At 35.9% G+C, this 22,861-nt stretch overlaps 5 protein-coding genes across 10 annotated transcripts; 4 read left to right on the forward strand and 1 right to left on the reverse strand.

Annotated features, from left to right (window-relative positions):
• Positions 1 to 1,072: 1,072 nt before the first annotated feature.
• Positions 1,073 to 7,894, reverse strand: LOC110815340 (pentatricopeptide repeat-containing protein At5g48910-like). 2 transcript variants are annotated; one of them, XM_022043101.2, is made up of 3 exons: positions 7,693 to 7,894; positions 4,946 to 5,010; positions 1,073 to 3,309 (listed from the first exon to the last, which is right to left on the reverse strand). In XM_022043101.2, the coding sequence occupies exons 2-3, from the start codon at positions 4,972 to 4,974 to the stop codon at positions 1,257 to 1,259; spliced, it is 2,082 nt and encodes a 693-aa protein (XP_021898793.2). In that variant the 5' UTR covers positions 4,975 to 5,010; positions 7,693 to 7,894; the 3' UTR covers positions 1,073 to 1,256. The 2 variants fall into 2 exon arrangements, with proteins under 2 accessions (XP_021898793.2, XP_088070892.1); XM_088214766.1 differs by lacking the exons at positions 4,946 to 5,010; positions 7,693 to 7,894 and having other exon boundaries at positions 1,073 to 2,843; positions 2,927 to 3,132.
• LOC110815417 (putative pectinesterase 29) lies at positions 5,286 to 6,470 on the forward strand. Its single transcript, XM_022043211.1, has 4 exons — positions 5,286 to 5,462; positions 5,605 to 5,817; positions 5,907 to 6,163; positions 6,305 to 6,470. The coding sequence occupies exons 1-4, from the start codon at positions 5,286 to 5,288 to the stop codon at positions 6,468 to 6,470; spliced, it is 813 nt and encodes a 270-aa protein (XP_021898903.1).
• A 751-nt stretch (positions 7,895 to 8,645) lies between the features above and the next one.
• LOC110815415 (putative pectinesterase 52) lies at positions 8,646 to 10,525 on the forward strand. The gene is made up of 6 exons (XM_088214673.1): positions 8,646 to 8,887; positions 9,025 to 9,251; positions 9,340 to 9,416; positions 9,666 to 9,923; positions 10,007 to 10,257; positions 10,357 to 10,525. The coding sequence occupies exons 1-6, from the start codon at positions 8,646 to 8,648 to the stop codon at positions 10,523 to 10,525; spliced, it is 1,224 nt and encodes a 407-aa protein (XP_088070799.1).
• A 469-nt stretch (positions 10,526 to 10,994) lies between these two features.
• On the forward strand, positions 10,995 to 16,844 carry IREG3 (iron-regulated protein 3). Of its 4 annotated transcripts, none has more exons than XM_022043128.2 (14): positions 10,995 to 11,535; positions 12,136 to 12,349; positions 12,440 to 12,503; positions 13,204 to 13,328; positions 13,406 to 13,495; positions 13,593 to 13,769; positions 13,876 to 13,950; positions 14,137 to 14,238; positions 14,327 to 14,444; positions 14,530 to 14,676; positions 15,203 to 15,309; positions 15,420 to 15,533; positions 15,796 to 16,097; positions 16,362 to 16,844. In XM_022043128.2, exons 1-13 carry the CDS (start codon positions 11,372 to 11,374, stop codon positions 16,087 to 16,089), a joined length of 1,791 nt encoding a protein of 596 aa, XP_021898820.2. In that variant the 5' UTR covers positions 10,995 to 11,371; the 3' UTR covers positions 16,090 to 16,097; positions 16,362 to 16,844. The 4 variants fall into 4 exon arrangements, with proteins under 4 accessions (XP_021898820.2, XP_021898821.2, XP_021898822.2 ...); XM_022043129.2 differs by having other exon boundaries at positions 16,524 to 16,844; XM_022043130.2 differs by having other exon boundaries at positions 16,564 to 16,844.
• A 1,515-nt stretch (positions 16,845 to 18,359) lies between these two features.
• Positions 18,360 to 22,558, forward strand: LOC110815526 (uncharacterized). 2 transcript variants are annotated; one of them, XM_022043354.2, is made up of 9 exons: positions 18,360 to 19,063; positions 19,846 to 20,373; positions 20,480 to 20,545; positions 20,638 to 20,804; positions 20,882 to 21,038; positions 21,142 to 21,232; positions 21,328 to 21,743; positions 21,919 to 22,023; positions 22,110 to 22,558. In XM_022043354.2, the coding sequence occupies exons 1-9, from the start codon at positions 18,935 to 18,937 to the stop codon at positions 22,410 to 22,412; spliced, it is 1,962 nt and encodes a 653-aa protein (XP_021899046.1). In that variant the 5' UTR covers positions 18,360 to 18,934; the 3' UTR covers positions 22,413 to 22,558. The 2 variants fall into 2 exon arrangements, with proteins under 2 accessions (XP_021899046.1, XP_088070899.1); XM_088214773.1 differs by lacking the exon at positions 18,360 to 19,063 and adding an exon at positions 19,376 to 19,455.
• Positions 22,559 to 22,861: the final 303 nt, after the last annotated feature.

Raw genomic sequence — 22,861 nt, forward strand, 5'->3', positions numbered from 1 at the left:
TGTTCTAAATATGCTTGGTTACATGGTCATTACTAAGAATAGCTTGTAAAATTATCTGTTCTACTCATAAAATTAGAATGGTATCCATTTTTATTAGTAGTTTGGAAAAAATAAAGTGATTAATTATGCTTAATGAGATTGTAATTCTGTTACCTGGCAATATAAACTGTTGGTTTATATTGACACCAAGTTCTTGAACTCTATGATGCCAATATAATCAAACTAAAGAATGAAACATCACCATGATTAAAAATTTCCTAAATTCAAGGTCTTAATTCCTTCTAATCATGATTAACAAGTGAACAGGCCATGGCCTATAAAATGTGTTATTGAGAGCAATGTTATTGCAGAAGGGACTGGACTGTGGTGCGTCCAGGGAGTCATTCCACTTCATTTTGAGTTCATTAATTATACTTTTAATGGTTAATTTATTAGTAACTTACAATTAATCATGTTGGTTTTACAATTGGCAATAACTTCAGGTTAACCATGAAGACAGTAATCATTGCTTCTGTAAATGGAATGGTTGTGCTGATGCAATTTCAGACTGATGCCAGAAAATTCATGTTGGAAGATATTAAGAGAAAGTCTGGTTATCAAACTTCATCAAAAGTTATGCCAAGCCAGATTACCAATCCAGCAAATCTGCATGCATATCTGGGATTCCAGTACAGAGCACAGACAGAGGTGAAGATTACATTGACAATCTATGACAGCAATCCTGCATCGTCTATGGAGAATCATCACGCATATGCAACTGATTGCCAACCAATAAAAGGCAACAACTAATCTTCCTCTATGTGAAGAAGAAGATGGTGTGTGTTTGTGTTTGCTGAGTGTGCCTCTATTATGAAAAGGGTGTCGAGATATTGTATAAGCAGTTTGACAATTCTGCTTGTAGTTAACACAAACTAAAAGTTTGTTAATCGGAATGGCCTCAAGACAAGAAATATTCTGCTGTAAAGACTACTATAAATAAGATTATGATATATTTTGCTTAACGATTATGATGTGGCATACAGAGTTAAGGTAGCTTGAAGGAATATGCTTTTATTGAAAAACAGAAGAATCATCCAGGTTTAAGGAGATATTTTATTCAAGTTTCAACAGCAATCCAATTGGACCAGAACTTCATAAAAACAGATATCTTTATGTTCCGCAGTTCTTACACTGTAAGGATGTGTATTAAATTATATTTTTCTCAAACTGAAAAAAGATTCAGCGTCATTTACAAGAACCTTGCACTTTAGGAACTTTTACCAGAAATCCTTGCATGAGCATACTCCATTCTTGAAATAATGGTATCGAACACGATCCCTGACAATAATTTCCCGTCTATAAACTCTTGAAATAATCTTGGTGGCAGAATGACAGTCCTCACACACCCTCAAGTTCTTGATAATGCGAATTGGAGTGCCTGGTTTTGTGTTAAGCAATCCAAAAGCAATTGCAAGCTTTTCGCTGTGGTACTTCAATGCAGTTTCCTTCTCCTCCTCACTGATATCAAACAAAACTTGAGAGGTATTTGGTGAGTAGCCCTCCCTCTGCAACTTCTCAATTATTTTCTCCAGCATCATGTGAATTTCCTCCACTTGTGGGTGCGATCCATCCCCCATTTTGAATTCATGAATGATGCCATCTAAATCAATCATGCTAATTCCCGGTGTTGTTCTGATACCCCTTCCCTTCATCAATTTTCTCAACCTTCCGACATCCTCCCATCTCCCTGCCTTTGCGTATATGTTTGACAGTAAGGCGTAACGCCCACTATTTAGAGGGTCCATCTCAAGCAAGATTTTCCCAATTCTTTCACCAAGTTCAACATTTTTATGTATTCTGCAAGCACCCAAAAGTGCTCCCCAAACAGCTGCATTGGGCTTCATTGGCATTGAGGCAATAAGCTCCTCTGCCTCTCTCAAGAGCCCTGCTCTTCCTAGCAGATCAACCACACAACCATAATGCTCCATTTCTGGCTCAACACCATAAATCTTTTGCATTGAATTTAATATATTTAGGCCTTTATCAACCCATCCTGCATGAGCACAAGCATTTAAAACACAGACAAGAGTAATCCCATTTGGTCTCAATACCCTTTCCCTCAGCATTTTGAAGAAGAGCTCAATAGCATCCTCCGCTCTGCCATGCATAGCAAGTCCTCCCATCATTGCATTCCAAGAGAAAACTTCCTTCTCCTTCATATTCTCAAAAACATCCCAAGCTAAGTCAATGCACCCACATTTAGCATACATGTCCACCAAAGCAGTCCCTAAAACTGCATCCAATTTGATAGAATTTTTTCTTGCATAAGCATGAATCCACCTGCCTTGATCAAGTGCCCCCAGATTAGCACAAGCAGCCAGAACACTTGACAAGATAAATTTTTTAGGCCTAACTTTCTTTCTTTGCATCTCATTGAATGTCTCCAATACCTCCTTGTAACACCCTGTTTTGATATAACCATCAACCATAGCACTCCAAGAAATCTCATCTTTTTCAATCATTTCATCAAACATCTTTCTCGCATCCTCAACCATCCCACACCTCCCAAACCCACTTACCATTGCATTCCATGAACCAACATTCTTGCTTGACATTTTCTCGAACAACTCCTTAGCTGCTTCTACATCTCCACATTTCAAGTACCCATCAATCATCGCATTCCAACAGATAGTATCACAGTCTCCGTCTTCCTCCAGCAATCTCCGTGCCTCTTCCACATATCCATAAGATGCATACATTTGAATTCCTGCACTTCTTATATGCCCGTCTCGGCTAAGCCCATGTTTTACCACATGTCCATGGACTTGCACCCCTTCTTTAGCAGCTCCCTCAACAGCACAAGCCTTCAACAATAGAGGATACGTGAACTTGTTAGGCCTGGAATACGAAACCTCCACCAACTTATGATAAAAGTATATAACCTTACATGCCTCATCGTGCTCCAAGCACGCTTTAAGCACAGTGTTCCATACAAAAATGTTGGGCCTGTAGACATGGCCGAAGACCTTCAACGCGAAGTCCAAGCTGCATATCTGAGGATTTGCATAGCATTTCACTAAGGTGCCAGCAACATAGTGATCTTGAAAATGGCCACGCCTCAGTACCACTCCATGAACTTGCTTGAGATATTGCAGAGAATTGCCGCATTTTGTGTTTAAGAGGTGAAGGACCGTCTTCTGCGAGAGCTTAGAGGTGGGTGTATTCTCTACTGAGCAATCTTCTGGTTTGTGGCGATAAGGCAGATTTGTGGTCGTTGTACTACTTATCTCTTTCCCTCCTATCGCCATTGGTGCATGCATGCTCATGAAACTATTCCGATATTATAGTAATTGGCATATTATCCAAAATTTTCTTTTTCATTTTTAATGATTATATTATAATTACATAAACATTTTTATATTGATAGTTCAGTTTTTTAATCTTATTATAAATACTCCAATTAATTTTTAAAATAATATAATAAATTTATCTCCGTCAACACTAATAAATTAAATTTTTTAATTTTATAAAACAAACATTATAAAGGGCCACCGCTAATATATATTATAAAATTATTAAATTTATTTTTATTATAAGCACTAAAAATATACAAAATCTGGTGAAATTATTAAATAATTGATATAATTTTAACACCTAGATTTAAATTTTGAACTTGCTTTTGATACATAAAATATTATAACTTTATACTCTATATGTGTCATCTATAGAATAATTATATACTTAACCTTAACAAAAAGATAATAAATTTACACATATATATATATATATATAGATGTGAAGTAGACAATAAGCAATAAATACCATATTTCTTTTTATGGTTTTAAGTAAAAAATTACATAATATAAATTAAAATATATGTAAATTTATAAATAAAAATATTATATGTAAATATTGTTAGCTATATTAAAAAAAAAAAACGATCTTAGCATTACATTTATTGAAAATTAAAATTAAAAAAATAGTTCACTTTATATATATATATATATATATATTAGTAAATGTGTAGATTACATACCATAGATGACTAATTCAATATCTTTGAGTGAACAATTGAATATTCTTTATGAGTAGGAAATATCATATTTCAAATGTGTAGAGAGGGTGACCCCTACGTTAGAGAGTATAAACAATAAAAAGTATTTCATTTGTAAATTTAATTGGTGAATATATTTATTATATATATATATATAAGTTTAAATGCATCAAACTAGTGTAAGAGAGTGTAATATTGTTGTCATTAAAAAACATCAATTTTAATATGCATATAGATGTATATATATATATATATATATTATATGCATAATTTAACCATAGAGACACATACAATATATATTTAAAGTACTTTTAAATTATTTTTAAAAAATTATTGAAAAAGAAAACAGAAAATCCATTTTTGTAAAAAATTTTAGTTTATATATTTTTTTATTAATAAAATAAACTTTAAGTTCCGTTAAATTCAACAATTTAAACTAAAAATATTAGTTCATAATATATTTATAAAATTACGAATTTTATATTTTTTATAAATTTTAAATTTATATATTTCAACACAGAACATAATCTTAAATATTTTCTTAAAATAATCAGCTGTTAAATATTTAATTACTAAAAATAGAATGTATATACTTAGGAAATAGTTTAATGAGACAAATATAAATTTTGAAATTTCCTTTTTTAAACCTAAGAAAATTTACATAAGATATCATTATCCTAATTATGGCAAAATTAGAAATTTTCCAAATAAGCTTCATAATTTTCAGTTGTTCTCCATAACCATTAACCAATAATCTAAAAAAGCACTGTAACTCCCCTCACTAGAGAGTCTTCCATGTGTGTCTGTGTGTGTGTGTATATATATGTATATATGTATAATTAACTCAAGAAGATATATACAAACTGCTTGAGTATTTACAAATTCAGACGGTATATACTAAAGATGCAGTACCTTGTCTTAAAAAATGTCTTTGTGAGCATCCTGTTTATATGCCGCCATGCATCCACTGCAGGGACCTATGAAACCAAATACAGCGTGCAAGGTGAGATCACAAGAACCATCACAGTAGATTTATCAGGCCATGGTGATTTCAAGTCCATCCAACAAGCCATAGATTCAGTCCCATCAAACAACCAAAATTGGATTCGCATTCATGTCAAACCCGGTACTTATATGTAAGTATAAACACATATAAGTATGCACCAAAATAGATTATGTAGTAGCTTAATAGAACCTCCAATATTCATTTCCTTCTGGAGGATTATTCATATATATATATATATATAAACACATGTTTGGATATTACAGGGAACAAATTATAATCCCTTACGACAAACCCAAAATTCTTCTTGACGGTGAAGATGCAGCATCAACTGTGATCCAACATGACGAAGGTGGCGATGTGATAAATAGTAGTACATTCATATTGTCAGCGCAAGATTTTGTCGCAAGACATGTGACATTCTTGGTCAGTATCAAGTAGTTTCACACAGCAATTTAAGTAATAAATCAAACATGGTTTGAGATAATGATCTAATGTTAGCATACAGATTAATTGATTTATATTACATGTATATATCTACATGGGCGTATATGTGGGGTATATGTAGAACTCCTACAATCTAAACAGTCAGGCGCCATGGAGGGCAATAACATGGGCACCAGCAGCCAGACTGACAGAAGACAGGGCGGCATTCTGTGGCTGCAGTTTCATCAGTGTACAAGACACGTTGTCCGACATGGGGGGTCGCCATTACTTCGAGTCTTGTTATATTGAAGGTGCTGTAGATTTTATATGGGGTGCAGGCCAGTCAATCTATCAGGTAACTGTCTACGCCTTTCGTCTCTTTTTTTTTTTTAAGATTTTCTTTCATAAAATACACAATTATACTCGTATATGTATTTCATGCAGAATTGCAGAATAAAGTCAAATGGAGCTATTAGTAATGTAGCTTATATTACAGCTCAAGGTCGGGAGAGGGGATCAGATACAAATGGTTTCGTGTTCAAACAATGTTCAGTGGAAGGACCGAAGTATCAGCCCATGAGAAAATATAGACGCACATTTTTGGGGAGAGGATATAGAAATTACTCAAGGGTATTGTTCTACAACTCATATATGTCTGAAATTGTTGCTCGCAAGGGTTGGGAGCAATGGTATGGTAACAGGTAAGATTAATTCCCTCCTCCCCCAACCCCAATTTATTATTTATTATACTCTTAACTATTTTTTTTTTTTGGCTAGCTTAGTTAAACTAATGATGATTCGTTTATTATTTGTTCTGTATATTTGTATATCAATCGTGACAGGCATACACTCTGTTTTTCGGAAGCAGACAACTCTGGACCGGGTTCAGACATGTCTAAGCGAATAACTTGGATGAAAAAATTATCTCAGCAGGAAATTAATCAGTTAACCGATGTCAATACTTTCATCAATCAAGATGGGTGGTTAGAGAAGCAACCAAGAATTTAATAATCTCCTCAAATATGTTCTTATAAATGGTATATATTTAGGAGATAGGAAAGTGAAAAATTGAGGGAATGGAATCCTCTAGCTGCTATATATGAGATAATAGGAGAATGAATGAAATTGAGTGATTCAATCTGGGAGATGGAACCAAATAAAACTTATTTCCGTTCTCTCCCAAACATAGCCCTATATAAAAAATCTCTGTTGTTTTTGCTATAATAAATTAATGATATATAGTCCCTGTTGCTGAATGCTATTGTTGCCTAGCTTAAGATGCTTGTCAAGTACTAAGAAAAACTATGTATGTGTCTAACAATTATGACCTAACATTTGCATCATCTTCGTATAGTTGTGTATAGTTTTGAATATTGAAGAAGCATAGTGTCTCTGAAAGCAGTCTTATGAATATCATCTATGTGCATACACAATTGATGATAACTGAGTGCAAATCCAACTCACAGAAGTACCTGGCACCACGCAACTCCTGCAATAACTCGTAGATAACTGGGACTAAAACTTGCCCTTTTGACTGTTCTGTAGTTTGAATCTTTGGTAATCCATACAAAATCTCAAAGGATTATCACCTTTTTTCAACCAAGAAGTTAGGAAAAGAAAAGTGTTATTGTCTATGCTTAATGATGCCCTTTACCAATTTCATCTCATTGTCTCTCTTCCCCATCTCCAAGCAGACAGATAATTTGTTCCATAATCAACAAAAGCTACAAAGTACTAATTTCTTCGACAACTAATTTTGTAATGATTTAAACAAGTCAGATAATGCAGGACAAAAAGAGAGATATAAATATGTTATTTTATTGCACAACTGCACATTCCCCTGATACCCTCCTTGCCAGAGTTCAGTCGATGGCCAGTTTAATACTCATTTTTTATTATTTTCTCAATTTCTGCAACCTGCTCATCAAATAGTACTCATTGAGTGCGCCAATCAAGATTAACAAAACTACTGATAGTACCTACAGCACAAATAAGTCAAACACATTGTCCTCCACGATGCGTTGAAGCAGGGAATTGCTTCGTGCTAAGATGGAATGGAGGGGAACCTTACTGTATCAAGCAGTTTTGAAGAACATCAAGAAGTAATCCTCAAGCATTCGCGACTACTAACATCGGAAGGGACAAAAAGAAACAAAATTCTCTCTAAACGACCAATTTCGATCTCAAATTATTAAAAAAAAAAAGAAAATAGAAAGGGAGTTGTCAATACCTGATTTCAGTCAAGTCTTCAGGCAATTTCTCCTAAAAATCTTACTTTAAACGAATTCCTTGTCTGGATTTACTTTAAATTCTTTATTTTCACGAATCTCTTCTCTGAATATCGAAATTCACAGAGAGAGGGAAACGGAGGACGTGATTAAGAGAAGAGAATCGGGCACGGGCCGAGCAGGGGGGAAGAAAACGAAGAGGAGAGAGCAAAGGGACTGGACTGAAGCGGCTATATCTCCACACAACTGGGTGCTACGTGACAGTCTTTGTGGGCCGTTGATTTCTCAGCCCGGTCCATATTAAAAATTTGTCCATTTTATTTCACTTTAATTAAAAATTGGTGAAATATTTTATTAATATAATTAATTAAAAATAATATTAATTTACAGAATTAAATTTTCAATAAGTTATTAGTAGAAAAATAATATAAGACAAATAATTCGATAGAATTTTAAAAAATAAGTTAAAATTATTTGTATCAAAATGGAAATTTACATTGATTGGTATAATTCCAACACAATAAATTAGGAAACAAGAGAGAAAAAACCCGTCAAAGAAAGGTTTTAACTTCTGACAAAACAGGAAAGGGGTTTAAACCCGAAAAGGAAATGCCTTTAATTTAATTTTTCGAAGGAATAAGAATCAAGAAACAAATAATAACTAATTATATCCTCCTAAAAGAAGTCAATTATCCTCCACAAAAATTAAAATTAATTAAGAAAGTAATCGTAACTCAAATCTCCTCCTGTATATTCTACACCATAATAAGAAATTCAATATACTTTTTTACTCGTAATGTTCATCCTGCTTAGCACGTTCTGAATCTCTGACGAACATGTATATACATCTCCATAGCTCACCTGGCCTCATATATATAAGCTATATATATATATATATATAAAATAGAAGTGAAAAAAGAAACAGGGTTATTTCATTTTAAGCTATAGTAGAAAGATGGAGCTCTCTGTTCCACTTTCAACGAAATTATTGTTGATATTTTCGTTGTTAAGTGTCTTCTTGGAGATTTCTACAGCCGTAGATTGTAAATACGGAGATTCTCAATCAGTTGTATACACAATAGTTGTCGATCAGCGAGGTGGAGAAAAAATATTTACTAGAGTTCAAGAAGCAATCGATTCTATTCCTTCGCCAAATAATGCATGGATTAAGATTCAGATAAACCCGGGTGTTTATACGTAAGTAGATTACTAATGATCTTACACTTTTTTAAAAAAGTAAGAAGCAGTAATGAGATTTTTCTGAGTTAACGTTTGTTTTTTTTTGTTTGTGTTTCTTTAAATCGCAGACTTATCTTATACGTGTGTTTTTGCAGAGAAAAGGTGACAATTCCACAAGAAAAACCATGCATAGTTTTAGAAGGAAGGAGTCCAAGGATCACAGTGATCACATACGACGATCACGAGGCCACAGATACAAGTTCGACTTTCACCTCATTCCCAGATAATATCGTCGTACAAGGTATCACCTTCAAGGTAATTAATCCATATTCGATGTTTGTTATTATTAATCTTTCATTATTCATCTCGAACGTTCAAATTGGTGCTTATAATTAGCAGAAACTTACAGCTTGGTGCTACAAATCATGCAGAAGATCTCGAACATTCAAATTGGTGTTTATAATTAGCAGAAACTTTAGAGCTTGGTGCTACAAATCATGCAGAAGGATCAAAGTTGAAATATGGTTTTGCATTTAAGGTTATTTTGGTATTCCTCCAAAATAGCTAATTAGTTAATTAAGTTAAATTTGGAAATAAGTACTCAAACTAGTAAATATATAAAACGAAAATCCTCAATTAAATAGGAAAATTAATCAGCTATTCACTGATTCTGGACGAGCTTGGCCTTCTATATATATATATATATATATATATCTTGTAAAAATATTACTCAGTGGATAAGTCTATACATATTTTGATATGATCTTTTCGTTTCTTCTCTTTTCGGAATTTGCAGAACTCGTTCAACCGTAAAGCATTAATGGCTGCACAAGCCCTCCGAGAGAAGAAGGAGATTGATGATTACAGAGACGAAATGATTATAAAACAAGCGGTGGCGGCGAGAGTGTTTGGTGACAAAGTAGCCTTCTTCGAAAGCGGGTTCATAGGATTGCAAGACACGCTGTGGGATGTTCAAGGTCGCCATTACTTCCATAATTGTTACATTGAAGGGGCTATCGACTTTATTTTTGGATCCGGTCAATCCATATACGACGTGAGGTTCTTACAAACTTGTTTGGTTATAATGATTCGGAGTCTGTTCCAAATATAAAATAGTGCTCATGCGTAGTTATACAGGATTGTTTGATAAATGCCACGGCGGGAGAGCTCTCAGGACAGGTAACTTCAGGGTATATTACGGCGAATAGACGATTATCAGGATCTGAAGCGGGTGGATTTATATTCGAAGGAGGACAAATAATTGGCAACATTCAAGTTTATCTTGGACGAGCTTGGGGTCCTTTCTCTAGGGTTATATTTCACGGGACAATCATGGGCTCCTGTGTCGTTCCTCTGGGATGGGATTCCTGGGACTTCAAAGGCAAAGAGTAAGCTCATACATACATACATACGTACATACATACATGTATATATAAAATATTTATAAGATTACTAATGTATAAATATAATATTAAACATAAACATAGGTACAATATTATGTTCGCGGAGATTAATTGCAGCGGACCGGGAGCCGACGGTGATGGACGCGTTGGGTGGCGGAAGGACGTGAATGGGGATGATCTAAGGCGATATTTTTCAATACCATCTTTCATCGACCAAGACGGATGGATTGCCAGACTACCATGCTGGGATTAATCCTCCCTTCCTACTACATATGGAAGATGTTGAATTTGTAATTATTAATTAAATTACATATGTCAATTATGATATTACTCTCATAATGACATATATATATAAATAATTCCATTCAATTTTATATATATATATATATTAATATAAATTACGTGCACCTAATTGAATTTATTCTAAATAAAAATTGATGTTTTATTAATGATATTAAATTTAATTTACATACCATATTGTAATTTTAATGTAATATTTATATTTTAAACGAGTGAATTTAAATTTAATATTGATAAATAAATAATAATATAGGAAAAAAAAACTTATACTTCCCAACTCGGTACTACACTTTCGATGGTGCCACCGGGGCGAACGACTTTGGGTTTTGTGGGAAATCAGGTTGAAACGTGGAAAAATGTTATTGGTCCACGAACGCCGCAGGGTCCCACATGTGAAACGAAACGACCATGTGGATACGCATGGCCACACGTTTCGCCTCCTCAGCCCGCGTTGAGCTGTCCGCCACCGGCGGACTGAAGCGAAAACATTCACAGATAAGGTTCTCCCCTCCTCCTCCTCCTTGATTCGCCACTACCCAATAAGAGAAACCCGCCCGGTTACGGAAACACAGACATTATTATATCTGTTGGTGAAAGAATCCTGTTTTTTTTCTCTCTCTTTGTTTTGTTTTGCGATTTTCTGCTCAAGTGAAGGAAGTCGAGAGATTAAAGACGGGATTTTTACATCTGGGAATTTCTTGATTCTTTTTGAGGACTGCATGAGTAGTCAGGAACTGAACTATTGGTGCTCCAAGATTGAGTGCTCGAAGAAGAAGTTGCGGCAAGAGCTAAAGCGAGCATGGCTATGTCTATGGTTACCGTCAGTCAATCACCATCTTCGCGTTTGTTATACCATTTTCCGGTTAGAGAAGGTTCTATATCGGCAACGCTTTCTCATCGAATTCGCCATCGCTTCCCTTATTGCAGATGGGTGAGCAGCAATTCCCTCTTTGCCACTCACAGGTAAAAAAAAAATTAAACTAGGTGTTGGTTGTTTTTCTCTGCTCTGTGCATTTCGTAGAATATGTGAGAAATGGATAGCAAGTTTTTTAATCAGTGCTGACTTTATGCAATTATCAAATGGATTCAAAGAAAATGAAAAAGGAAAGCTGAAGCTTCAAATTTTCACTGGTTTTTTGACGCAGTAGTGAATTTGGTATATTGCATCTATGTTTTGCTGGCAGTTAAACTATTGGGTCGTAGGGAAATTGACGGAAACTGAAAAGAGAAGTTTAAAGTTTGTGCTTTTTACTGCCTTTTGGGCTTTTAGAAAATTGATATACTGCTTCTGAACGCCCTGAAAAGCTTCTTAGCTGTGAAACTAGTATTAAGTTCGAAGTTTCTGTTTTTCACCACATTTGGAACAGCTAGTGAAATGGGGACATTTATGCTGCTTGGCTAGACTATGCTACTTGCTGGTGCATGGTAGCACAGTCTACACAAATGCATGCATTAAAGGGTGTGATTCAAGTATAAGTTTGAAAACAAACTCTTCTACGGATGCTCTCTTATGAGAAGTCATTGTGAGTACTAACCATTTTCCCTCATTCTTTTTCCTACTAGGTCTGGTAGCTTTTATTCAAGGTGTTCAATAACAAATACTGATGTATGTCACAACCAAGTTGCTACTGATGGAGAGATTGCAGATGATTTAGCAGCAGTGAATGCAGATTGTCCAGTCCCAATTGTCCATCTCAATTCGGACATTCTCGAAACTGAATCTTTGAGCTTACTAACTGAGTGCACTTATGTAGACAGTATTTTGACAACATTGCCGGTATTCTCCCTCCTGGCCCATTAATTAACTCCTTTTGTTGTCAGAATCTCTAAGATTTATATCATTTATGTCCCCTCTTCACCTTTCCAGGTTTTAACAGAAGAGGAGCAGAATGCCCTGGCAGCAACTCCAGCACATCCAGAAGGATTGTATGGTAATGACATTCATTTGCTAGCATGCTTAAACCTGGTTGATAGGTTGAGACACACGATTTTGTTCTCAACAGTTACCTACCTGAATCATCCCTCTTGTCTTGCTCTTTTGTTAGAGTAGAATATCCATTACCTTCTAATGATTGAGTAGAACTAATTCTCAAGAATGTGTATGTTCTTGTATTTTAGACAAGTTATTCTTCCTTTATCTCTTACAAAATGCCGCCTTTATATTTACACTGTCCACAACTCTTGTCAATTATCATTACTCAAAGCACTTAAGCTTCCTACGCCATTTGGATCTCAATATGATAACTGCCAGTGCAAATGATAAACTTTAATCATTAACTAGGACAGCTATTTCTTTTTTCAGAAGGTTAACTAAGACAGCTTTGGGAAAGGTGGAAACAGTTAATTGTCAATGTGAATATCCTTCAAGAATTTAATTTTTCTAAGAGGAAATCCTTTGTAAGAGTGAGGGAGAGTAGTTAAGTAGTTGTTTTGCAGATTTAAAGCATGGGAAGTGTTATGATTAATCCAGTATAGGACTAGTCTAAGAATAGCTATTAGCCTTCCAATTGTTATAAGTTCAAGTGGTTCATGCCTAACAAAGTCTTAAACTGCTAATTAAATTTAAGATGGTTGATAAGCAATTTGTTCATTAAAAAGCAATTACTGACCTGATGGGAAAATGTTCTTCAGCTTTTTATGCTAGCTGCTTGGCTGGGAATTTGGTGGAGCAGCTCTGGAATTTTGCTTGGCCTTCTGCTATTGCATTGCTGCATCCAAGCCTTCTTCCAGTGGCAGTCATTGGATTTTTTACCAAGGTTGCAATTACTCCAATATACAAATCAACTTTAGAGTTTGAGATGGAAAATTTTACTTATAAGTTTATGTTTTATAGATTGCAATAATTGTTGGAGGACCTTTAATTGGAAAACTTATGGATCATTCTGCAAGAGTGCCTGCATATATATGTTTGAACACTTTCCAGGTAATATTTGTGTTAGGAATTAATACCTTCTGTCTGCAAATCGGTCATGATTACTCTTCATTATTCTCATTTTTTTCTTTTCTTATGCTCCTCCCAGGCAGCGGCTCAGTTGCTTTCAGCTGCAATGATAATTCACGCGCATACTGCTTCTTCCACCTCTACGCCAGCTGCACTTTTCCGTCCTTGGTTTTGTGTACTAGTATTGGCAGGTGCTATAGAAAGACTATCTGGAGTAGCATTGGGGGTCGCTATGGAGCGGGATTGGGTTGTGCTGGTACTGCTTTTTGTTCATCATTGTCCCCTTTATTAGTATCCTTATCCATGTTTTCCTTCTCTCCTTAAATTGAGCATGTTGTATCTTGTTTTCTTTACATGTACAGTTAGCAGGTATAAATAGGCCAATTGCTCTTGCACAAGCAAATGCTATTCTCAATCGAATCGATCTGCTCTGTGAGGTGATTGCTGACTTTAAATTAATATTAGTTGGTTTTTGCGATATATTTCTGTAGAGCTCAATAAGTTGTAAATCCAGGAATATTGTCACACTTATTTTACCAATCTGGTGAACCAAATATGTTTTGTAAAACACATTATTACTAGGGAGCTACAGCTGGAATGCTTATGATTATTTGCAAGTACAGATAGCTGGAGCATCAGTATTTGGCCTTCTTCTCTCTAACTATGATCCAGTGACATGTTTGAAGTTCGCTGCTGGTTTAATGGTCTGGTCGTTGCCTGTCATGGTAAGCAGTGGTCTTCTTCTTGACTGTAATCTTTCTCACCTTGGAAATAGGGTCCACATTCAGTTTTAACCAGAAGAGCATTTCTCAGATTTTTCTTGTATGGTTAACGAACAAATTGTCAACTGGGGTTCTTGACCGTGCTAAATGTTCACATAGCTGTTGTAGAGCTTCCGATGAGGGACCTCTTCCTCATGCTAACAACATAGGTAGAGAATAAACTTATTTCTGTGATCACTTTGAAGTAGCTAATTTGGTTGTATCTATATTTGTGATTCTTTGTCTGGTAATCAGTGGATTCAGGTGTAGAAGCTATTAAGCTAGGATGGAAGGAATACATTCAGCAACCAGTTCTTCCTGCAAGCCTAGCTTATGTGCTTCTCTACTTCAATGTTGTTCTTACTCCTGGGAGTTTGATGACGGCATTTCTAACACAGCGTGGTATATTTCTAGCTTATATACATTATTACCTGGAATTTATTTGAGAAATTTCTGTCTTTAGTAATTCAGATCTCCAGCCTCTTGTCAACATTATAACCTGCATTGAAGTGTGCCATCTCAACCCAGATATTTCATTCATTACTAGAGTGGTAGTGTTTTTCACTGAACCTTACCAGAGTGATGTATATACACATGCAAATTGTTGACTTTTTTTTTTTTGAAATAAAAAGTGTACACACAAACTGTTGAGTATATTCCTTGATAATCACAAACTTCAATCTGCTGGGTTTGACTATTAAATTGTCCTGTGCATTGATCATATAAACATTGTTGTGAGAAAAGTGGAATTGATGAGTCATTGGTTCCTCAATGCATGTCGTATGTAAGCAGAGGATGATAAAATTTTCTAGCATGCATGTGATTTCTTCTTTAATCAATGAAGATACTCCCAGCATGCATAACTTCTTCTACCATCTGTTCTGAAGTTCCTTCATGAGTTTGATATATAACCAGATATTTTTACCAGGTTTAAATCCTTCCATCATTGGGGCTTTTAGTGGATTATGTGCTTTTATGGGTGTTGCAGCAACATTCTTATCTGCAAACCTGGTCAAGCAATTTGGTATCTTAAAGGTTGCTTCCTATCAGTTTTTCCTCGTGCTATTATCTTAAGAAATTTTTGATGGCTGTCTATTTCTCATGTACTGGCTTTTCCCTTCTGGTTCTTTATCAACAAATTCCAGGCTGGAGCAGTTGGATTAATATTTCAAGCTTCACTTCTTGCTGTAGCTGTTGCTGTGTATTGGAGTGGATCTCTTTCACAGCAAAGCCCAGTTATTTTCTTCTTGTGCTTAATTGTGAGAAACATTGTTAACTTGCTTTTACTATTATTTTTATTGTTGATCTTGTACAATCACTTGTCAGCATGACTTGACCCCACGATACAGAATAAGGTTAAGGCATGATGTAGCTTAGTAAATTTGGCCAGCTTATTGGTAAATTCTGACACTGGTGGTTTCATAACAGAGCTAACTAATCCAATATTTCAGTCTTTTGTTCCATTGTTCTTGCATTGTGCGTGATACCAGCACCTTGAAGTTTTTTCCTTTTCGTATGCAGGTATTATCAAGGTTGGGACATATGTCATATGATATAGTGGGCGCACAGATTCTTCAAACCGGGATACCATCCTCCAAAGCAAATCTTATTGGGGCAACAGAAATTTCTGTTGCAAGTTTAGCAGAGTCCATAATGTTGGGAGTTGCAATAGTTGCAAATGATGTTTCACATTTTGGGTTTCTAGCAGTTCTGTCACTTTTATCTGTCATTGTTGCTGCATGGATGTTCTGCAGGTGGCTGTTGAATCCAACAGATGAGCAAAGAAATCTTTTCTCTTTTGACCCGCAGTCTTAATTGTCAGTGTAAGCATTTGTTTACTATAATGTTGTGTATGGTTAAATTCTCATTTAATCCTTAATCAATTTTTAATTCTAAATGGGAACTGAAGCAAACGCAAAACCTAAGTGTCAAGGAAATTTGTACAGTGGTAGGATACAGATTTAGTTAGAAGGTAAAGGAAAAACATTTACCCGTTACCATGTGAGCTTTTCTGAAAATGTTCGACATAAAGTTTCATTTTTATCTGTCTAATGTTGGATTGTATTACCATTGGTTATGAATATCAGGTCCCTGAGGATAGAAAATGTTGACAAGAGTTCTCGATGTGAATTTGAGTTGATATGATCGTAATATAATCATTTTGTCTTCGTTTGTTGTGGGATAAATAGCAGACACAACCTCCCCCATTGCAACTGCTCTTCAACAATGACCCATATTCAATTTTGCAGCTTCCACATCTATTTACTTACTAAGAAGGCATGTCTGCAGGGCTCACCGAATTATTAGCTTATCTGCTGCGCAGTGTGGCTCTACTGCAAAAAAAGAGTGAAATGGGCGTTTGTATCTATGCGAAACAAGTAAAATGTTAGAGCAGAAAACAGAGATTAGGTTTTTGCTCGTTTTCTGAATCCAAAACTTGTACAGACACTTTGAAAAGAAAAGAGAAGAAGTTGTTAAAAGCAGGGAAAAGAAATGTAAAGCGTTGATTTGGTAGGCAAACAAGACTGTAAAGAAAATGATTAATTGAAAATGTTTTGGTTGTTCATGTATCTGCTCTTTTATTCTACTGTGGTGCAGGAGAAGAGTTCATGGTGATGATTATAGGTGAACAGTTTGTTCAAAAGAAACTTGATTTTAAGGTTTTAAGTAATCAACTAATCAATTAATAATGTTGGTTCTAAAGACAGAATGGTGGTTAGCGAAAAGAGGAAGAAACATGTTTGAGAAAGAAACAAAGGAAAGTTGACTTGATACAGTAGAGTTGAGTGGTAATGGGAGGCTGGAGGAGGCATCCATTGGGTTTTGCATCAGTCAACGGCAACGGGACGTACCCGTCACGAACCCTGGCCCCATGAGTTAGAGTGGTACTGTTAAGAACATGGGTGGGGGGGTGTATTTATTGTTCTCGATAAGATACATGTCTTTCTTTCTTTCTTTCTTTCTTTCTTTTCTGTTCTTGTCTTTTGATTTTTTTCAATTTTCAACAACAAAAAATAGGATGATATTTGGGATTTCAAGTTACAAAGACAGTCACGTGAATCAAGGCCAACTTCACTTCATATTACCGCCATTAACTCTCTACTCCCTCTCTATCCTTATTATATACTTACACAAATACACACACAATACATGCATGCATACAATCCCGTGTTTGTCGCGTGTATTTTGCTCTTCTCTGAACTTGTTCAGTTTCCTCTGTACTTTTCTCGCCATAAATTCTTCGTTCTTTACCTTTTACATTACTTTTTAATTTTCTGAAACTTAAAAGGTTATTTTTACATCCCAACGAGGAGCTTACTACTCTTTTCATGGTGATAAACGAGGCTGGAATGGTAATTATGTAACCCTCTCGAGGAGATAAACAAATTACTTACGCTTACAACATCATGAACTCCATTTCCCAAAACTAAAAAGAATTTCTACAACACTTGTCCCAAAAAAAACCTTGAGTGCACACACATTTCTACATTCAAATCAATAACCCACTTTGAAACTTGGGTGAAATACATACATACATACATACATACATATATATATATATATTACTTTTAGTTTTTTTTTTGAAAAAAGATCATTTCCATCAATCCCAAAATCATACTACGAAAGAAAGAAAAGAAATCCCATGTGAGTTCCCAATAAAAGAAAAGAATCTCTCTCTCTCTCTCTCTCTCTCTCTCTGTCTATAGATGTTTTAGATTGAGTAAATATTAAGATTATAAACTTGATTTATTAAAAAAACGATAATCATAAAGTTAAGAACAATAAATTCAAAGTTTATATACTGCGTCTGTCAAGACCTCCCAAGAACCACTCTCCCATCTCCATCATTTTCAGTTAGACTAAATATGAAAGTAAAACCCAAAAGAAATGAGCTTTCAAAATTTTACTAATTAATAAATATGAAAAGAAAAAGATTCACTCAACAAATAAATAAATAAAACCATCTTTCTCTCTCTCTCTCTCTTTCACTTTCACTTTCATTCAATCAGTAGTCACCATCCCATGATTTTACGTCACTTCTTATATTTATTCCTCAAGCCAAGTTATGGTTCTTTTACTTTGTATTCTGAAAATAATGGCTTTTTCAAATTAGTTCTAACCCAACCTAAGATAATCCATCATTTTAACTTTTAATCTCACTTTTGGAAAGTTATAAGTTTTACTTTTAACTGTTTTCCAAGGGTTTTAATCAAAATTTCTCCTTTGTGAGTGCAAAAAGAAATACAGAAATGCAATAACAAAGGACACGCTAACATCAAAATGTTGTTCAACTTACTTAATGTTACCCAAGAACCCTTCTTTCCTCTTGTTTCGAAAGGAGAGTTTCGAAAAAAAAATTATTCTTTTCACCCCAAAACTTCTGTTCTTGTTAGTTGCCACAGTGATTTAGACTTGAAAGCTCCCATCTTTTCATGTCTACGCTGACACTGATAGTTGATATGTATCACCGGGCTTGATCATGTCCTCTTTTGACCCCTCTGTTTCTTTCACCCTTTCTGCTTCATCATCATCATCATCATCATCATCGTCTTCTTCTTCTTCCTCTTCAAGCTCTCTGTTGAGTAATATTACAACCCAGGCTCCTCCTCACTCAGCTGCAGCTTTATAAAATATTAAAAAACTAGAGAAAGAGGTGGTGATGGGGTCTCGAGTTGGTCAAATTGCTAAGAAGGCAATGTGGCTGTACCCAAAGGTTTTGGGGTTCAGTCCTCCCGAGAGATGGGGGCACTCTGCTTGTTACTCTCATGGGCTTGTTTATGTTTTCGGGGTATGTACGTATAACTTTTCTTGGATAATTTTTTTGTTTTAAACTCCTTTTATGTTATTTTGTGTTGTGTTCTCTATCTGTTTGATTTTATTCTTCTTTGAAGGTACTACACTACAACTTTCACATGGTTGATTTTCTCTGAGTAGTAGTTGGATTAGTATCAGTTAACTGATAGTGGATTGATATGGTGCTTAGTTCTTTTTTTTTTAATTTTTATTTTTTTATCGAAGAGAATATGGAGTAGAGTACAGCTATTTTTGGACAGAGAAGCCTACACTTTCTTAGCTTGGCTTTAGTTCTTTGCCACTTTCTCTATTATTTCTTGTAGGAAAATCTAAGTCAAATAGCCTGTTTTCTGTTTCACTTTCTTCAATTAGCAGGGCAGTTCTTGGGTAACATAAATATCATCATGATTCTTTCTTGATATAGAAATGTTATTCTTTAGCTTCTTCATTTTCATTTACTCATCTGGCTTGGTTTGTTGTTGAGAAGATCACATTTTCTGAAAACTTCTGTTGGTTTTGTGTTCATAAATACCATCATGTTGCCGGAGGGAAAATGACTAATTGCTACTTATTTCATGCCTGTTTCTTCCACGAAGGACTTAGAACCAACTAATTGCTACTTATTTCTGAAACCAAGTTCTTTCAAGGACTTGATTACGTAGAGGAAAAGCTTTTGAGACCTACTAGGATGAAGCTAGATAAATTCATCTGAGGATGAGTTGGTCTTGACTTCTATTCTGATAGCCACTCTGATCAATCTTTGTATATCCATTACAGGGATGTTGTGGAGGTTTGCACTTTGGTGATGTTCTCGCACTAAATCTCAACACAATGGCTTGGGACACTCTTGCAACCACGGGTCTAGGGCCTGGTCCGAGGGACAGCCACAGTGCTGTTCTTGTGGGGAACAGGATGATAGTGTTTGGAGGTACAAATGGTTCTAAGAAGGTAAATGATCTGCATATACTCGATCTTGAATCGAAAGAATGGATGCAGCCTGATTGTAAAGGTGCTGCTCCTTCTCCTCGCGAAAGTCATACTGCAACACTTGTTGGCAAAGACAAATTAGTAATATTTGGGGGTAGTGGAGAAGGTGAAGCGAATTACCTGAATGATTTGCACGTTCTAGACCTGAATACAATGAACTGGACTTCCCCAACTGTGAAAGGTGATATTCCCGTCCCAAGAGACAGTCACAGTGCTGTTGCCATAAGTAACAAGCTCTTTGTGTATGGTGGTGATTGTGGTGATCGGTATCATGGGGATGTTGATATGTTTGACCTGGATACATTAGCCTGGTCAAGGGTATGAAACTCACCTTTCCTAACTCACAATATCAGTGTCCGAAAATCAACTTAAATTGTTAATTTAAATGGAAGTCGATGCTCATGATTGTTTCATTCTTTAACAGCTGGCTGTTCAAGGGCATTCACCAGGTGTTAGAGCAGGTCATGCTGCTGTAAATATTGGCACAAAGGTAAGTGATTAATTGCTGAAGTAGCAGTAACAAGCGAGGTTAATTTCTGTATTGATGATATCTTTGACTCACTGACTTCCCATGATTGGTAGGTGTATGTCATTGGAGGGGTTGGAGACAGACATTACTACAACGATGTTTGGATCCTTGATGTAAGCACTTGTTCATGGACTTATCTTGATATACGAGGCCAGCAACCTCAAGGGCGTTTCTCTCATGCTGCTGTTGTTACAGACTCCGATGTTGCAATCTATGGGGGGTAAATATCTATAACCATCTAGTACCTTGGTCTTTCTGTGCATGTAACTAATATTTGTGTTCCATTAATATGTGCAGGTGTGGGGAGGATGAACGTCCTCTCAACGAATTGTTGATCCTGCAGCTTGGTGCAGATCATCCCAACGGGCGGTACAACATCTCCATGTGCAAAAATTTTGGGAACCATTGGAACCAAGAGAAGAGAAGGTTTCTAAGAGGAGTGGAGAACAACATGGTAATTCATTTCAAGAAGTCCTTAGATGTAGATACATCCATGTTCTTTTGGCTTCTCAAATTAGTAGTAGAGATTTTATTTAATTAACTACGTTTTGAAGCAGAAACCGATGCTTTGGGCCAGCAATGGAAGAGTAAGCAAGGGACCTCCCGAATCAGAGTTAGAACCGAATCAGTCCTTCGGGGTCTTTTCAGGTGTGTTAGAATGAAGCATCAAACTCATTGAGTCGAACTGTATTCATGAGTTTTGAAACAAATTGACAAAGGGTTTTTTTAATTGAATCCTATAGATTCTTCACATCCAAAGAGGCGAAGGAGCTCCAATTCAAAGGCACTGGAAGTTGAATCAGAACAAGAGGAGCATTCCCTTTCTCTTTCTCAGAATTCATCTCCATCACAATCTGATCAGGAACAGGTGACGCCAGTACTCAAAGGCACCGAATCTGTTGCAGGCAATCAAGGGTTTCATTTGTTCAAGCAACTTAATCAGATTCCAAGCAGTTGTCAGCCTAATAATGCCGCAAACAACCACAAAGAAGCCGGAGATATGGTCCTAAGGTGTTCACATGATTTACAGTTCTTGGGAGAACACCGAAACCATCAAAAACAAGAACGAATTCACCAGACAGTTCATGCTAGCAGACAAGGATCCCAGCACCAGGCAGCAGGACATAAAACTTCTGAAACGGGTCCTGTTCAAAATCTGGTATGCACTGTCTACACATGCTCAACCTTTTTCAATTTCAACAAACTTTTTTAAAGCAAAAATTTAAGGTATGATTCGAATGAATCAAGAAATATAAACATAATTTAAGCAAAAATTTAATTTATTTCCGCAAGTTCTGGTATTTTAACTTTAAAAAAAAAAAATGATTCCTTAGATCGGTGCTGATGTCCGTGGTAAAGTTGACGGAGCCTTTGACTCAGGATTCCTAATGACAGCAACTGTTAACGGGAAGATTTTTAGAGGAGTCTTATTTCCACCTGTAAGCTTCCATGTTTGAGTTACTCAAAACTTCAATTTCTTCAATTTTTGCTGCTTCTTCAAAGCACGTTCTCTTATCGTTTTTAGGGACCCGGGATCATCTCAAGAGCAGCAATGGTTCCGCAAACTCCATTTCCAACAACAAGCCAAATTGCCATTGCTCAACCATTTATGAGCTCGAATCACATAGACGTCTTAAAGCCTTCTCGGCAGCAAATGCCAGTAAGGCTGTCCGTGGTAGATGTGGGTCAGAGCCACCGGCAAGCTCAAATCAACAGAGGTTTTCCTGTCATTAAGGCCACCCCAACTGCAGCCAAAGAACCAAAACTGAGAAGTGATCTTAGTGGTGTTGTTCTGACACTAGGAGGACCCGGAAGTGGCCATATTTGATCACACACGCACAAAGAAAAAAAAAAAAAAAATTACATTTTTAGCATCAAGCTTTTGGCCTTTTTGATTTTCTTGTACATCTTTGGTTAAAAGTATCTTCCTCCTAGTTTCTACTCAATAAAAATGGTAGCTTGTCTGTCGCTTTATCTTCTTCTCATACTTGTTTTTCCTTTCTTTTTCTGGGTTGGAAAATGGAAGTAGAAGGTTTGAATGTTGATGAACAAAAGATTTGGTTAATTGGCAAAAGTGAAGTGCAGAAAGACAAAGCAGGAGACAGAGTAGAGTTTCTTTGGTGGTTGGTTGGGTTTGGGATGCCGCCACCAATTCTCCATCATATCCTCCTGAGAAGATTCAATCATGAGACATGAAATGACAATGCGAAGAACCAATTACTTCTTTGTTTTGGATTATTATCTGGCCTGCAATTTACCAAACTCTTCTCCTCAAAG

Source organism: Carica papaya, chromosome 3, assembly GCF_054855325.1.
Source record: "Carica papaya isolate Zhongbai chromosome 3, ASM5485532v1, whole genome shotgun sequence".
NCBI lineage: Eukaryota > Viridiplantae > Streptophyta > Magnoliopsida > Brassicales > Caricaceae > Carica > Carica papaya.

What these genes read in the sequence shown, in the direction of transcription:
- LOC110815417 (XM_022043211.1), top strand. Translation starts at nt 5,286, where the DNA reads ATGTTTGGATATTACAGGGAACAAATTATAATCCCTTACGACAAACCC. An exon ending in CAAGACATGTGACATTCTTG is followed by an intron (nt 5,463 to 5,604) that starts GTCAGTATCAAG and finishes GGGTATATGTAG; the next exon opens with AACTCCTACAATCTAAACAG. An exon ending in GAGCAATGGTATGGTAACAG is followed by an intron (nt 6,164 to 6,304) that starts GTAAGATTAATT and finishes CAATCGTGACAG; the next exon opens with GCATACACTCTGTTTTTCGG.
- LOC110815340 (XM_022043101.2), bottom strand. Translation starts at nt 4,974, where the DNA reads ATGCTCACAAAGACATTTTTTAAGACAAG. An exon ending in AAGACATTTTTTAAGACAAG is followed by an intron (nt 3,310 to 4,945) that starts GTACTGCATCTT and finishes ATATCGGAATAG; the next exon opens with TTTCATGAGCATGCATGCAC.
- LOC110815526 (XM_022043354.2), top strand. Translation starts at nt 18,935, where the DNA reads ATGGGGTCTCGAGTTGGTCAAATTGCTAAGAAGGCAATGTGGCTGTAC. An exon ending in GGCTTGTTTATGTTTTCGGG is followed by an intron (nt 19,064 to 19,845) that starts GTATGTACGTAT and finishes TATCCATTACAG; the next exon opens with GGATGTTGTGGAGGTTTGCA. An exon ending in GAGGAGTCTTATTTCCACCT is followed by an intron (nt 22,024 to 22,109) that starts GTAAGCTTCCAT and finishes TATCGTTTTTAG; the next exon opens with GGACCCGGGATCATCTCAAG.
- LOC110815415 (XM_088214673.1), top strand. Translation starts at nt 8,646, where the DNA reads ATGGAGCTCTCTGTTCCACTTTCAACGAAATTATTGTTGATATTTTCG. An exon ending in TTGCATTTAAGGTTATTTTG is followed by an intron (nt 9,417 to 9,665) that starts GTATTCCTCCAA and finishes CGGAATTTGCAG; the next exon opens with AACTCGTTCAACCGTAAAGC. An exon ending in CCGGTCAATCCATATACGAC is followed by an intron (nt 9,924 to 10,006) that starts GTGAGGTTCTTA and finishes GTAGTTATACAG; the next exon opens with GATTGTTTGATAAATGCCAC.
- IREG3 (XM_022043127.2), top strand. Translation starts at nt 11,372, where the DNA reads ATGGCTATGTCTATGGTTACCGTCAGTCAATCACCATCTTCGCGTTTG. An exon ending in TCCCTCTTTGCCACTCACAG is followed by an intron (nt 11,536 to 12,135) that starts GTAAAAAAAAAA and finishes TTTTCCTACTAG; the next exon opens with GTCTGGTAGCTTTTATTCAA. An exon ending in TCTGGTCGTTGCCTGTCATG is followed by an intron (nt 14,239 to 14,326) that starts GTAAGCAGTGGT and finishes AGCATTTCTCAG; the next exon opens with ATTTTTCTTGTATGGTTAAC.